Source organism: Dermacentor albipictus, chromosome 1 (genome assembly GCF_038994185.2).
Source record: "Dermacentor albipictus isolate Rhodes 1998 colony chromosome 1, USDA_Dalb.pri_finalv2, whole genome shotgun sequence".
Taxonomy (NCBI): Eukaryota; Metazoa; Arthropoda; class Arachnida; order Ixodida; family Ixodidae; genus Dermacentor; species Dermacentor albipictus.
The window spans coordinates 311,984,009-311,997,614 of NC_091821.1; the positions used below are offsets into that span (position 1 = coordinate 311,984,009).

At 43.3% G+C, this 13,606-nt stretch overlaps 1 protein-coding gene across 6 annotated transcripts in view; it reads right to left on the reverse strand.

Moving 5' to 3' along the window:
• LOC135905039 (putative sodium-dependent multivitamin transporter) overlaps positions 1–13,606 on the reverse strand; it is a 77,797-nt gene that overhangs the window by 44,218 nt on the left and 19,973 nt on the right. For 2 of the 6 annotated variants that reach the window (XM_070531570.1, XM_070531572.1), the window contains exons 1-3: positions 9,025–9,378; positions 3,527–3,941; positions 598–663 (exon numbers count right to left, since the gene is read on the reverse strand). In XM_070531570.1, the coding sequence (XP_070387671.1) occupies positions 598–663; positions 3,527–3,877 (417 nt within the window). In that variant the 5' untranslated portion in view covers positions 3,878–3,941; positions 9,025–9,378. Of the gene's footprint in view, positions 1–597; positions 664–3,526; positions 3,942–8,203; positions 8,312–9,024; positions 9,385–13,606 lie in introns of those variants that run through there. The other 4 variants (XM_070531567.1, XM_070531571.1, XM_070531566.1 and 1 more) reach the window with 4 other exon arrangements.

Consider the following 13,606-nt stretch of genomic DNA (forward strand, 5'->3'; position numbering starts at 1 on the left):
CCTCTGCCAATTCAAACAACTGAAAATGACGTCTAGAGTCAGACAGCCAGTCTTGATGCCTCATGCTTATCTGCCACAAGAATTCGCATGTGTTGCATACCAAACACTTGCTGAAAGTTTCAAGTGGGGAAAGAGTTCAGGCAGGCAGCAGCAAATTTATTGCGCTGAATAATGTGGCCAACTGCAGCAGGAAGCGAATACCACTGCGCGCCGCTGCCTTGTCTGCAAGTAAAATCCCAAATATGGCAGCCCAGTGTCCTGCTGCAATGAGTCAATCAGAACGCCAACGCTGTATCTGTGATGCGAACCAAGTCGTAACCGCACTGACATAACATGCAGCTGCACTTGTGGCATTGGTAATACAATAGTCTGATAATGTATACATATTAAAAAGAAGCGTGTCCTTGTTCAAAGAGGCTCTAAAGACTTATGAGGCTTACCTTACTGTCCAAGACTTCACATGGCAGTGAGTGCCTTTCTGTAAACATTCTGCATTGGTGTCTAAGGATATCGAAGTGTACTATAAAGCGGCTGAAATCATTTATAAACAGAGCCACAGGTAAAAATATTTACACACACTTAAACTGTAAGCCTCACCATTTGTATTACAAATGTAGCAGACATAGCCAGACGGGTTGCCTTCCCAAATCTTCTTTCCAAGTACTGAAAAAGAAAAGTTGTTTTCGTGTGGCCATAAGACTACAAGGCAATAAAAGCTAACACTACATTTCATAGCAACTGCTTTTGTCTGTAGCAGCTTTGTACGTACATTTTATGTACGCTTTGTTGTGTCCCATTTATTTGCACTGTTACAGTACTCAATTTTCAAGGGCAATGTACCATGTAGCCTGCAAACGCATTCTTTCATTGGTATTAGGCTAACATGATAAGAAAGTAACAGCTCTCGGCATGTTTCATTTATGTCCTTGTTAACTTTAATTTATACCTAAACAACTAGAAGAACCCTGCAGTAACTTTTATGAAAGTTCTGGAACTTGTCTGGTGTAAAGGACATCTGCTAATATGCCTTTTGCAACCAAAAGGTTGTAAATGCACTTTCTTGAAGGGTTTTCAGGAGGGGTGTTTCAATAGTTAAATTTCTGAATCTAACAATCAAGAAAAACGGCAACTGAATATCAAATCGAATATCAAATATTTTCTCGTTTCTTGAAAAAAACCACGGAAGTTTGCATGCTGTCTGTATGGTAAAAGAAAAATATCAGGCTTATATCCATTACTTGATACATGCATGTAATACCACTAACAATTAGACAATGGGACAACTGAGGTGCTTGTAAGCGAGAAATATTATTTGGGCAGCCTACACAAATCAGCATTCCTAACAATGAGCAGCATTTGTTTGTTAGGAATGCAAACTTGGTGAGACTGCCCAAATAATATTCTTATTGAGCTGGAAATAACTAAGCCCAGGAACTGGTGCCTTTGTGTCCCCCAACAGTAGCTCTCATACAATAGAATCATTTGGAACAGTCCTCACTTCCTTTATTCTCAATCCCATGGGACTCCAATAAGTGTTACCTGCTACATATATTCTAAATAAACAAATATTTGAAAACTTCAAATAGCAAATTCTCAAATCGAATAGCAGGGTCTATTGAATTCACATTAAAAATTTTGAGCATTCATACTACCACAGTTTTCAGCAAAGATTGCTGTTGCCGTGCCCTTGCAACCTTTTCCTTTTCCTTTTTGTCACTGCAAGCGTACTTAAAGCTATGCCACTTTCCTCATGCCAAATGATACACGTCATGCTCCGTCCACAATTGCACTGGCATGCCCTCAAGGCTGTGCCAAATATTCTTGATTGGCAGAGCAGCATCATACCCCCACCCCTCCCCCAGCCTAAACCCCAGGCAGGACCATCACCTCATCTGTGGTGAAGAGTCTACTTTAGCTTCTGCTAAAAGTACTGCTAAGTCGTGGCACCTAAAAAATTCTGTCTAATGACCGCAGTATATGGAAGTGCTGGGAAATTCAAGGACAAAAAAAATGCTGGGAATTTCAAGTAGCTTAAAGGAATGCCCCATAAACGCCTTCTTATAAAGCTTTCCCGCTTAAATTTTGACCCTAATATACTAAAGTGGATTGAAGAATTCTTGACTAATCGTTCACAATTTGTCACCATTAATAATAGGAATTCTAATTCAGTCTCTGTAACTTCAGGCGTCCCACAAGGATCCGTGCTGGGCCCGCTACTTTTCCTAATATACATAAATGATTTACCATTAAACGTAACATCTAGCATACGTATGTTCGCGGATGACTGTGTGATATATCGTGTTATTAATTCCACCGCTGACCAATCTTCTCTTCAAAGTGATCTTAATGCAGTCCAGGATTGGTGTAACGAGTGGCTAATGGAACTTAACCCGCGTAAGTGTAAATATTTGTCCATTCACCGTCGCCGTAATTCCCTCCTATTTCCTTATGTAATATCTGAAGTTCCGGTAGAACTAGTTCATTCATACAAGTATTTAGGAGTAACAATTTCGAGCGATCTTTCCTGGAATCCTCATGTTACTAACCTAATATCATCCGCGAACAGGACTTTAGGATTTTTAAAACGCCATCTGCATCACGCTCCTCAACATGTAAAATTGTTAGCCTACAAATCATTTGTCAGGTCAAAACTAGAATTTGCATCGCCTATTTGGAATCCTCATCAGGCATACCTAATTAATGATCTTGAATCTGTACAAAATCGCGCCGCTCGTTTCATCCACTCATCATATTCCTTTGACATCAGCGTTTCCTCCTTAAAAACTGCATCCGCATTATCCCCCTTATCGCTCCGTCGTCGCATTGCCAGCCTAGCTTTATTTCACAAATTCTTTCATAGCCATATGCGCATCCCACCTTATATCCTTCCTCCTACACGCATATCTCACCGCACCAGCCATCAGCTACAGGTTGCCCGTCCACGCTCACGCACTGTCACGTTTTCAAATTCTTTTTTTCTTCGCACAGCTGCAGACTGGAACGGCCTTCCTAACGACGTTGCTGTCATTATGTGCCCATCCAAGTTCACCGAAAATGTAAAAAACTTCCTGTTATTGTGACTATGTATTTTTATTCTTGCCACCCCTTATGTAACGCTCCATTTATTGGAGCCTTTAAGGTAATAAAATGAAATGAAATGAAATGAATGAGCAGGTGGTCTTTTGGACAAAACTGTAGGCTCCTCATAGCAGTAACAGAAGTGACATTAGGCTCACAAGACTGTACTGTTGAGTGACAAAGTAGATCTATTTATTATGCTCAAAAAGATTTACTGGGCCCCTTTAAACACACACAGACCAGTTTCTGACGACAGGTTATTGGGTTCAGAAGTTGCTTGGCTAAAAGAGTTCGTAGCTGCAATCAATTTCATCAACTGTGCTTTAAATGTAGGCATGTAATTTTGCCTGGCATTCTGAATTGACGAAAGGTGAGGAGAACTTGGGGGAGGGTGTATGTCAAAAACATGATCACCTAAGTAATCAACAAGTGAGACGGCTCCACTAACCTCGTAAACACTGATGACCTGGAGCTTGTAGAACACGGGCAGGAAAACATAGGCAGCAATAGGTGTGCCAAAGATATATGCAATGTTGATAATAACAAACTGAGTGCCATAGTAGTAATTCTCAGAAGGAACGCCCAGCAACGTAACTGCAGACATGAAGCTCGCCATGAGTGAGAATGCCACAGGCACAACTGACATGTTCTTGTTTGCCACTAGGTATTCGCGTGCTGTCCGCTGCCGGTCACCCGTAAACCGGTAGTAGATGCCAATGAGCGATGACACCACAAGCATCACAGAAAACACAGCGTAGTCTGGTGCACCAAAAGTCGCTCTTTGCTCTTCACCCTCCATGCTGTAGGCTTCAATTTACTTCACAACAAGGACCACCAGAACCAGCTGGTGGAGTGTAGGTCTCCTGCATTGTGAACCAAAGCAAGAAAGTGGGTAAGAACCTTTGCAGGCAAACTTTCAAGACGTGGAAAGGGCATGAAAACACCCAAACAGGTCATAAGAGAGGCCACAAATCTGTCCACAATATAAACAGACGATACAAGTTACTCTCCTTAAGAGGAAGCTTTAGCTCGGGTGCTCCTATCTAAATACATGTAAAAGGAAAATTCGTTTTTCTCGGCAACCACAGCACTAAATTTGACTAGGTTTGCTGCATTTAAAAGAAAAACTTAAAATCTAGTGACTGTTGGTTTCGAATTTTTGAGTTAGGCCGTCAATATTTTATAAAAAATGGACAAAAATTGCAAATTTTCAGAAAACGAAACTATCAAGTTTACAACTCTGCAACTCAACAAGAAAAAATGATATCGCAATTCTGTGAATTGTATCTGATAGCACATCTAAAGCGGACAAAATTGATATGTTACACATGAACCTCAAAAAATGTAATAATATGTAATTACAACTTTTGCAGAACCCTCGTAAACAATGTAACAAATTCACGTAAGATGTAAAATGACATATAATATTTGTCCGCTTTGAATGATCTAATGGATGTCGTTTACAGAACCACGATATCTGTTCTTGATGCAGAGCTATTAGTTTGTAAACTTCATGCTTCTATTTTTTTCAAACTTCAGAATTTTTGAAAATCTTTGTAACAAAATTCAAGCCCTAAATCAAAATTCTGCTTCCAACAGTCACTAGAACTTATCTTACTCTCTCAAATGCAACAAATTTCATCAAAATCAGTCCAGGGGTTATCTCAGAATAACGTTTTTGCGTTTTTTCATGTATTTGAATAAGCCGCGTCGGAGTTGGGCTCGAGCTAAAGCTTCCTCTTAAGTATCGATCTAATAAATGTGCAAACAAGGTTAGGGTCACTTCAGCTGCTTAGCCAACTAAATATCACTCTTACATTAGTTCTCACAATCTCACCTTCTGCTCTAACTCTGAAAAGCTACCCTCCAATGGTACATAAGCACTTCAGTCTATACACACAACCACTACCTGGCATCTGGATGAAGCCTCTCCTATGGTTTCATGATGGGCAGTGCAAATAATCTTCATGACAATGCCTAAAATACTTCATTTTATAGCAAACGAAACAGACTTCTGAGGCAAAGTCGGCCAAAGATGGCCATGGAAAATCTACACTAAAGCTTCCTATAGTATAGCAGCACCACAACAGTGTGAGACAACCTGCTATAGCCAATCACAAGCCACATATGTCGTTTCTGCTGAAAATACAAATGCATTCATACATTTAAAGGCAGATACAAGGGACATTCAGAAAATAAGTTTCGTCATTTAACTTCACACTGAAACTTTATTTCCAAGAAGTAAAAATACACCATGGCATCATGAACTAGTTTTCCACGTAGTCACCACCGACATTAAGAAATTTGTTGCAGCATGCACTCAGTTTGAAGAAACCACTCTGGTAAAACTCTGTGCCCTGCAATGCAAGGAATTGTCGCACACCCGGCTCCACCTCAGCATTGTTTTGGAAATGACATCCCGAGAGTGCAGCTTTCAATGCAAGGAACAGGTGCCCATTAATACAGGATTCCATTGGCGACCCCGTTGTCAGCACACATCTGTCTGCCATCATGATTTGTACTCAAATAACCTCGGGCACGCTGGTCTACTGCTACGCTCTCTTCTTCAGCAATCTGAGCATGCCTCAAGCTTCCTCCGCTGACACTCTTTCTATCGTTGAACCAGCAGACGTGGATTATGATGAGATTGTTTGTTTCACCTGGAGTACCATGTTCTCCTTTAAAAAAATGACAAAACTTACTTTCGGAACATCCCTCATACATGAACTTGGGCCTCTAGTAGTACTGCAAAATAACTATAATAACAATAATAATAATAATATAAAGACACTTGCACATCTAAATACTAATCACAACTGGTGCAGTAACATCCCATCTAAAATTCTTTGACTTTGTGCCCTGTTGAAATGGTTGTAACAATACATACAACATGCTTGCTGTGTATTGCAGTACAGCAATAAAGTATGATGCATAATTCTCTCCAAGCATCGCATGGTTTGACGGCAATGAAAACGTAAGAACACTGTTCTCAGCACCACGAAAATGGACTATCAGTTCGCCGTTTTATACTGTTTTCCACTGTTGTTTCATTCCGCCAATGTCTTGTGGAATACTGTGCAATGACAGCTGCAACATTGCTTTCCAAACAAAAAAAAATCTAGATTTCACAACAGCCCCTAACACGTAATGTCGTATAGTTCTAATATGAAAGCAATATGTGAAGCAATGAATTACTTGAAGGCAAACAAAAGCCCTGATGTCATCTTCTATATACTGCAATAAAGTGACAGGAGAGTCTGGCGGAACCACACATAATGCGAAGGTTGTGGGATCATTCCCCACCTGTGGCAAGTTATTTCTTCATCCACTTTCATTTCCATTAATTTATTGTTTCTTTATTTCATTTATTAAGCACAAGTAATTTCCCCTATCTTGACCTTGGTATCAGTGTTCGTTGGCTTCTTACGATATGACTAATAAAAATCGGGCCCCTCGGTTAATCCCCTTTCTTCTCGTTTATTACATAACGGGGGTCTCAAATCCGGCAACATTGACGCCTTCAGGCAGCATGCGTGGGTTTATTGACCGGTTGCCTTCACTCAAAAAGATCATGTTCTCGTCACACTTGCAGCAGAAAGGATGTTCCACATCCGCCGCCAAGGTTTCTGAGTGGTGGTGCTGGCTAACACTCCCAGGGTTCTACTAGGAAACAAATACCCAAGAAAGTGGATGGGGGAACAGTGCCGCGGTAGCTCAATTGGTAGAGCATCGCACGCGTATACAAAGGTTGTGGGATCGTTCCCCACCTGCGGCAAGTTGTTTTTTCATCCACTTTGATTTCCATTAATTTATCTTTTTTTTAATTTCATTTATTAAGCACGAGCGATTTCTCCTATGTTGTCCTTGGTGTCAGTGTTTGTTGGCTTCTTATGAAATGACTAATAAAGATCGGGCCCCTCGGTTAACCCCCTTTCTTCTCGTTTATTACATGTCTTTGATTCACTTAGATTTAGGTGCATGTTAAAGAATACCAGCTGGTCAAAATCAATAGAGTCTTCCACTACGGCGTCCCTCATAGCCCGTGTGTTGCTTGGAAATGTTAAACTCCCCAAAAGAAAATAAATAAATAAATTAATGAAAAGTTGAAGCACTCCACACACATTTAACTTTTCTGTCTATGCCACATAACTAGATATTGCAACAAAGACATTAAAGAACGAAATTTGTTTTTTCAAGAGCAGTGGCAACAATTTCACCTCTTCCTGTCAGGCTGTGAAAAATATTTGGCACTAACTTGAGTTCTTATTTAAAGTGCCTATTTGCTTCTGTGTTAGCTTGAGTAGTAGGAAAATTTCAAATGTTTATTGTCAATACTTTCAGGCTGCTATGAAGGGCCACAAGATGGCACAAGGTGATGTGCAAGCTAATCCAGGTAAATAATTTGAACAAATTCACACACTACAGCAGGAAACCAGAATGTACATCATACAAGGAAGCAAGCTTGTTTGACGACCCAATCATCCTTTCAAACTGCTTCCTCGTAGACAAAGCGCACTGCTTTTCTCAGAAACCTGTTTCTTGCACCAGCAGACATGACGACGAGAAAAGTAAATTATGGTGTCATAATTGTAACCTGTGTCAACAGATGTCGACGTCCTCATAGATAGACAGCTATAAGCTTGTTAGCACCCCTACTTTCAAAATAAAAAATTAAGAAATGATGATGGCTGAAAGCTAAAACCAAGTCAAACATTTTTATACCACAACATATTACTGATGAAGCTTACACCATCACCAGATATTGTGATTAGGCTGTCAAGTAAGGTTACGAGACTTGTACAGTAATTCTACTAATTACTCCATTAACTTGTACACAATAAATCACAGGTCTAGTGAGATCAAATGCACTTTGGCACAACAAAGACTTGCTACCAAGATGCTACTAAGTGTGCAAGCCACTTTGGTAACAGTATGACATGAAAAACTTATTCATCTGCAACGTCAAACAAAATAAAGTAATAGAAAATGCCTGTACCTCCTGCACCCTTATTATAGTCACGTTAAGAATTAAATAAACCAACAATAAATAAGAATGAGCATAGAGATTTTGAGAACAAGTAAGTCGAATTATTTGCGAGTGTCGTGAAATTCTGTCATGACGTACCACTGTCATAAGATGAATGAACAGCACGAAGCTTTCATTTCGCGCAATTCTCTCGGCAACCAGCGCATCCACAAGAACTTTTCCAATGACGCAGGGGAAAAAAACCACCTACAACACACGCAAAAAAATTTGAATGTTGAAATACATTTTAGAAACACCGCCAAACTCCCGCATTGAAGGGACGGTATGTGGAGGGGGGGGAAGGGTTCAAGCGAGTTCTTTAAAGAGAAAACAGCACAGACAACAGCCACAAAATCAATTAAATATAGAAAGCGATATTGGCTGCGTTTCAAAGTAGAGAGCGTTACCTCAAGCGCGCAGAGAGAGAGCAACAATCTAACCATTAAAGGTGAGAGAGAAGTGTAAGGAAAAGGACGCTGGCCTTAACCATCACGCTCGGAAAGTGGCTCCTACTGCTGCTAGAAAAACGCAACGCGTGAGTGCAGATAGCTCACATCGGTAATTTATCGCGGTATCCGCGGCGATCATGTAGTGCGAAGGGACCTTGATCTACAAACCTACTCGGGTATCTCCGCCGATACAGCGAAAGAACCACAGGTATATATATCGATGTCTGCTGCAGGAACATCTGTACACATGGGCAACAAGCTCCGAGAGTAAAGGAAAAAATAAGAGAACGCTGGGATATCACTGAAAGCGATGAAAGAGGAGGCGGCCGGCACACAGCACGCAGCGCGTCTCGCTCCATGGCAAAACCATGAGGCGCCCGACGTTGCGAAAGAGCGGGGTGGCGCGGAAAATAAGAAAGTGAATACAAAGGAACAAAACGCTTCCGCATTGTTCGGAAAGCGAGACATCACCTGGAGTTGCAAGCGTCTCGGGCTATCTTTGACAGCAAGGTTCCTTCCTTGACGCTTGCCAGTGGCCGGATGAGAATGAAGGCAATGAAACGCGGCGGGTGATCATACACTTTCGCGGGGATTGTCACGTGGCTAGGTCAAGTTCATCACGCGGCTCCTTGCGAAGCTCGGGTTCGGCGTGGACTGAGGTATTCACGTACCGAACCACCGAGCTCCCTCCCTCACCTCACGCCGCCGCGGAAAGACGACAATCGCAACGTAAAAATAACCGCTGAGGCGCCGCCACGGCACGCAAACGCCGAGCCGCAGCGAAGGTGGTGCCGCCCGTGCCGCCACTCGTGCGTCGTTTCCGTTCTCTTGCTCCCATCGGCTGTCGTCTGCTACGATGCTTCCTTCACGCACCGCTCGCAATAAAAACGCACCGCTTTCGCGTCAAGAGAAACAGCAGCGGAATCGTCAACCCTGCAGCGCAACAGCGGCAGCAGAAGGCCAAATACGCGAATAGTTTCAAATAATGACAGTCAGGAGAGGCAGCTGGCTAATGGCGCCGAAGAGCGCAAAACGCTCGTGCGTGAAATCTTTCTTGCCGCATTACGCCCATTCTACACACTTTTTTTTTAAAGAGCAGTCTTTCTGCTTCAATTAGCGGTAGGCGTACTAACGCGACGCGCGTGACGAGGAAAAGTGATGCGCTGCTCACAAAGTGGCTCCTGATGCTCAACGCTGTCCGCGCGCAACCGCGAGCGCCGGAAACGTCTTCTGTGTTAGACACCTACACCCTTTTGGTTGTATTTCGTCCGCAAACGATAATCGTCATCTGTCTTGCCCGCATTTCCCTTCTTTAACGCTGCGAGCCCGGTACTTTCTACACTCTTAAGCAAAATTACACCCTTTTGCCACACAACAGTACACTCTTACAAAGTTACACCCTTTGGCTTGCCCCTTCTGCCACACAACGATAATCGTTATCTGCCTTGATGCGTTTCCTTTCTTTAACGCTCCGAGCCCGGTACTTTCCAGTAACGAACGGCACGCGCGCTATCAGCATAGAACAGTTTACACCCTTTGCAGTGCCCCTTCTCTGATAACGCGCGTGCCGTTCGTTACTGGAATTGCTCCTGGCTCGCAGCGTTAAAGAAAGGAAACGCACCAAGGCAGATAACGATTATTGTTGTGTGGCAGAAGGGGCAAGCCAAAGGGTGTAACTTTGTATACACTCTAAAAACAGTTTGCACCCTTTGGGGTGTATATTTGTCCCACAACAATAATCGTCATCTGCCTTGCTTGCGTTTCCTTTCCTGAAAACTCGGCGCGCGCTACTTTCTTGTCGAGAATGCTGTGTCACACTGATAACGCGCATGCCGTTCGTGACTGGGAAGTACCGGGCTCGCAGTGTTAAAGAAAGGAAACGCGGCCAAGACAGATGACGATTATTGTTGTGGGACAAATATACACCCCAAAAGGTGCAACTGTTTTTAGAGTGTAAGAGTGTGATCGTGATGTCTTGTCCGCATTTCCTTTCTTTAACGCGGCGAGCCCGATACTTTCCAGTAACTAAAGTGTACTAGAATATTGGGTAGTGGGCTGACTGAGCTCCATCCGCTGTCGCGGTTTACGTCTCGCCTGCTAGATGGCGCCACCACTGTATTCAATGTAAGCGGCCGCGCTTTGGCCGTGCGAAAGGTACGTGGTCGCCGCTGTAGAAACGGTCTAATTTCTTGAATGCTCGTTTCTCATATAAATAAAGAGCTTGGACAGTATGCTTGTTTGTCAGTAGTACTTCGTCTTTCTTTTCATGAGGGAAAAGTTTCTTTAATCACCATTTTTGTAACGCTGGCTTTGCTGAGCTTGCACTCGTATCGAAAACTCGCGTCTTGCGCCGAGTAAAAGGCTGTGGGGTTCCTCTCCATTGACAGCAAGTTTGGGTATATTTACTCAATAATAGCGTGACATAACAAATGAATCACTTACATTCTTGTCAAAGACAGCAGTTTTACTGCTGTCTTTGATTAGAACGTAAGTGATCCATATGTCGCGGTGTTAACGAGTTGCGCGCGTGCAGAAATTCGTTTTCGGCGTTACCCTATTTGCAGTCCTTACAGCAATTCAGGCACCTTTGGAACGATGCCTTTCCTGTATACCCACCTATTTGACTCTGGCTGAGCATATTGTGGAAGAAAAATAGAGGTATATCAATGAAATGTTAAGCAGCATAGATATGAAGTTTTAATCGCACATGAATGTTGAAACAAAAGGTAAACCGTTTAAAACACCTTCCATGCTGTAGCTTGTCACATATGTGCCAGAAAACATGCGCCTATACATCAGTCGTTGCTCTACATTATTCCAACATAAAACGCATTTAATTCTCCCGACACTAACATACTGCATAATTTCCTATATCTGCCTTTCCAGAGAGTGATGTTGGTATAGCCACACTTATTTTTAAGGAAATATTTTATGAAAGAAAAAGAGAAAAAAAAAATGCAAACAAAATGTTGGTTGAACAACTTTAACAAAAGTTTATTATCTTGACAAGCACAATGCAACAAGTAGACAATGCAGACAGCATGCACATTTCAAGAGCAGCGGCTCAACTTCAAGTGCTTTGCCTTTTGGCGCTTCCCCGACTTGTCAGTATTTATACTTTTAACATAGAAGTGAAGTCGTGTAGTGACATAGAATTTGATTATTTTTGGAGAAAGGGTGGAAGCATGACTGGAACAACCAACCTCTTGGCCAAGTCTGGCTTTGACAACTGTCAGCACATCTAAAATGCTGTCAGAGTGCAGCTGTCCATGGGAGAAGCAGCCTGTGAACAAGTCCTCAGGCTTCTTTATGAAACCAAATAAGCGACCAGTTGGATATAGGAGCCCTCCATTGTCACGAAACTTTGTCAGCCTCGCAAGCTGGAAAGTTTCATCTGGGGCAGGCATAGTGAGAAGGCTCTGACTTCCTTTTACGAGCAGGCCTCTCTTTCACAGCTTTTTTCGTCAAATACGCGGGTAGATTTGGAAGAATGGTTGGCACAGCATCACTGCTAAGCAGTGGCTTACCACGTGGGATCCGCACTTCCTTGCCACCAATGATGTGTACATAGTCGCGAATTACGTAGCGCGGCTCAAAATGTAGTTCGCACACGGCACTTGTGTCTTCGAGAGGCTTGTCCGCTCGATGGAGGTTTTTTTCCCACAGTCTTCGAAGTGCTTCATCCTTGGGCACGCTGAATAACGACGGCTTTGGGGCACCTTTTACATGTACATTAGAATTAGAACATTAGAATTGGTAATGTAAACTTCGGAACACATGAAAGAAAGCACAGCGGAGGCAGCGGCGCGCAAAGCCAGGAAGGCAGCGGCGGAGGCAGCGGAGGTTTACATTGACGACGACGACAGCGCCTCCGCGCGGGTCCCCGGGAAAACATAAAAATGTTCACATTTCCGGCGACGCGGGAGCGCACGCCGCCACCGGAGAGTCAGCTCACTACCCAATGGTCTAGTTCACTTTACAGTAACGAACGGCATGCGCGCTATCAGCATGACATAGCATTCCCGACAGGAAAGTAGCGGCCGCGGCGTTTTCAAGATAGGAAACGCAAGCAAGGCAGTTGGCGATTATTGTGGGACAAGTATACACCCCAACGGATGCAACCGGTTTAGGAGTGAAATTGTCCACTCTAACACTCTTCGGCAAAGTTACACCCTCTGGGGTGTATCTCTGCCTCACAACGATAATCGTCGTCTGCCTTGTTTGCATTTCCTTTCTTGAATACGCTATGTCATGCTGATAACGCGCATGCCGTGCGTTACTGGAAAGTACCGTACTTGCCGCCAGGAAATGCGGACAAGACAGATGACGATTATTGTTGTGTGGCAGACATACACCCCAAAGAGTGCAAACTTTCTTTACACTCTTAAAACGGTTGCACCCTTTGGGGTGTGTATTTGTCCCACAACAATAATCGTCATCTGCCTTGCTGGCGTTTCCTTTCTTCAAAACTCGGCTCTGGATACTTTCCTGTCGAGAACGCTGCGTCACACTGATAACGCGCATGCCGTTCGTGACTGGGAAGTACCGGGCTCGCCGCGTTAAAGAAGGGAAACGCGGGCAAGACAGATGACGATAATCGTTGTGGGACAAGATACGCACCAAAGGGTGTAAATTTTTCTATGAGTGTACACTTTTAGAACGGTTGCACCCTTTGGGGTGTATATTTGTCCCACAACAATAATCGTCATCTGCATTGCTTGCGTTTCCTTTTTCGAAAACTCGGCGCTCGCTACTTTCCTGTCGAGAATGCTGCGTCATACTGATAACGCGCATGCCGTTCGTGACTGGGAAGTACCGGGCTCGCCGCGTTAGAGAACGGAAACGCGGGCAAGACGGATGACGATTATTGTTGAGACAAGAAAAGCCCCAAAGGGTGTAAATTTTTCTTACACTCTTAAAAAAGTTTACACCCTTTGGGGCGTATCTTGTCCCACGACAATAATCGTCATCTATATGGCCCGCGTTTCCTTTCTTTAACGCTGCGAGCCTGGTACTTCCCAGTCACGAACGGCATGCGCGTTATCAGTGTGAC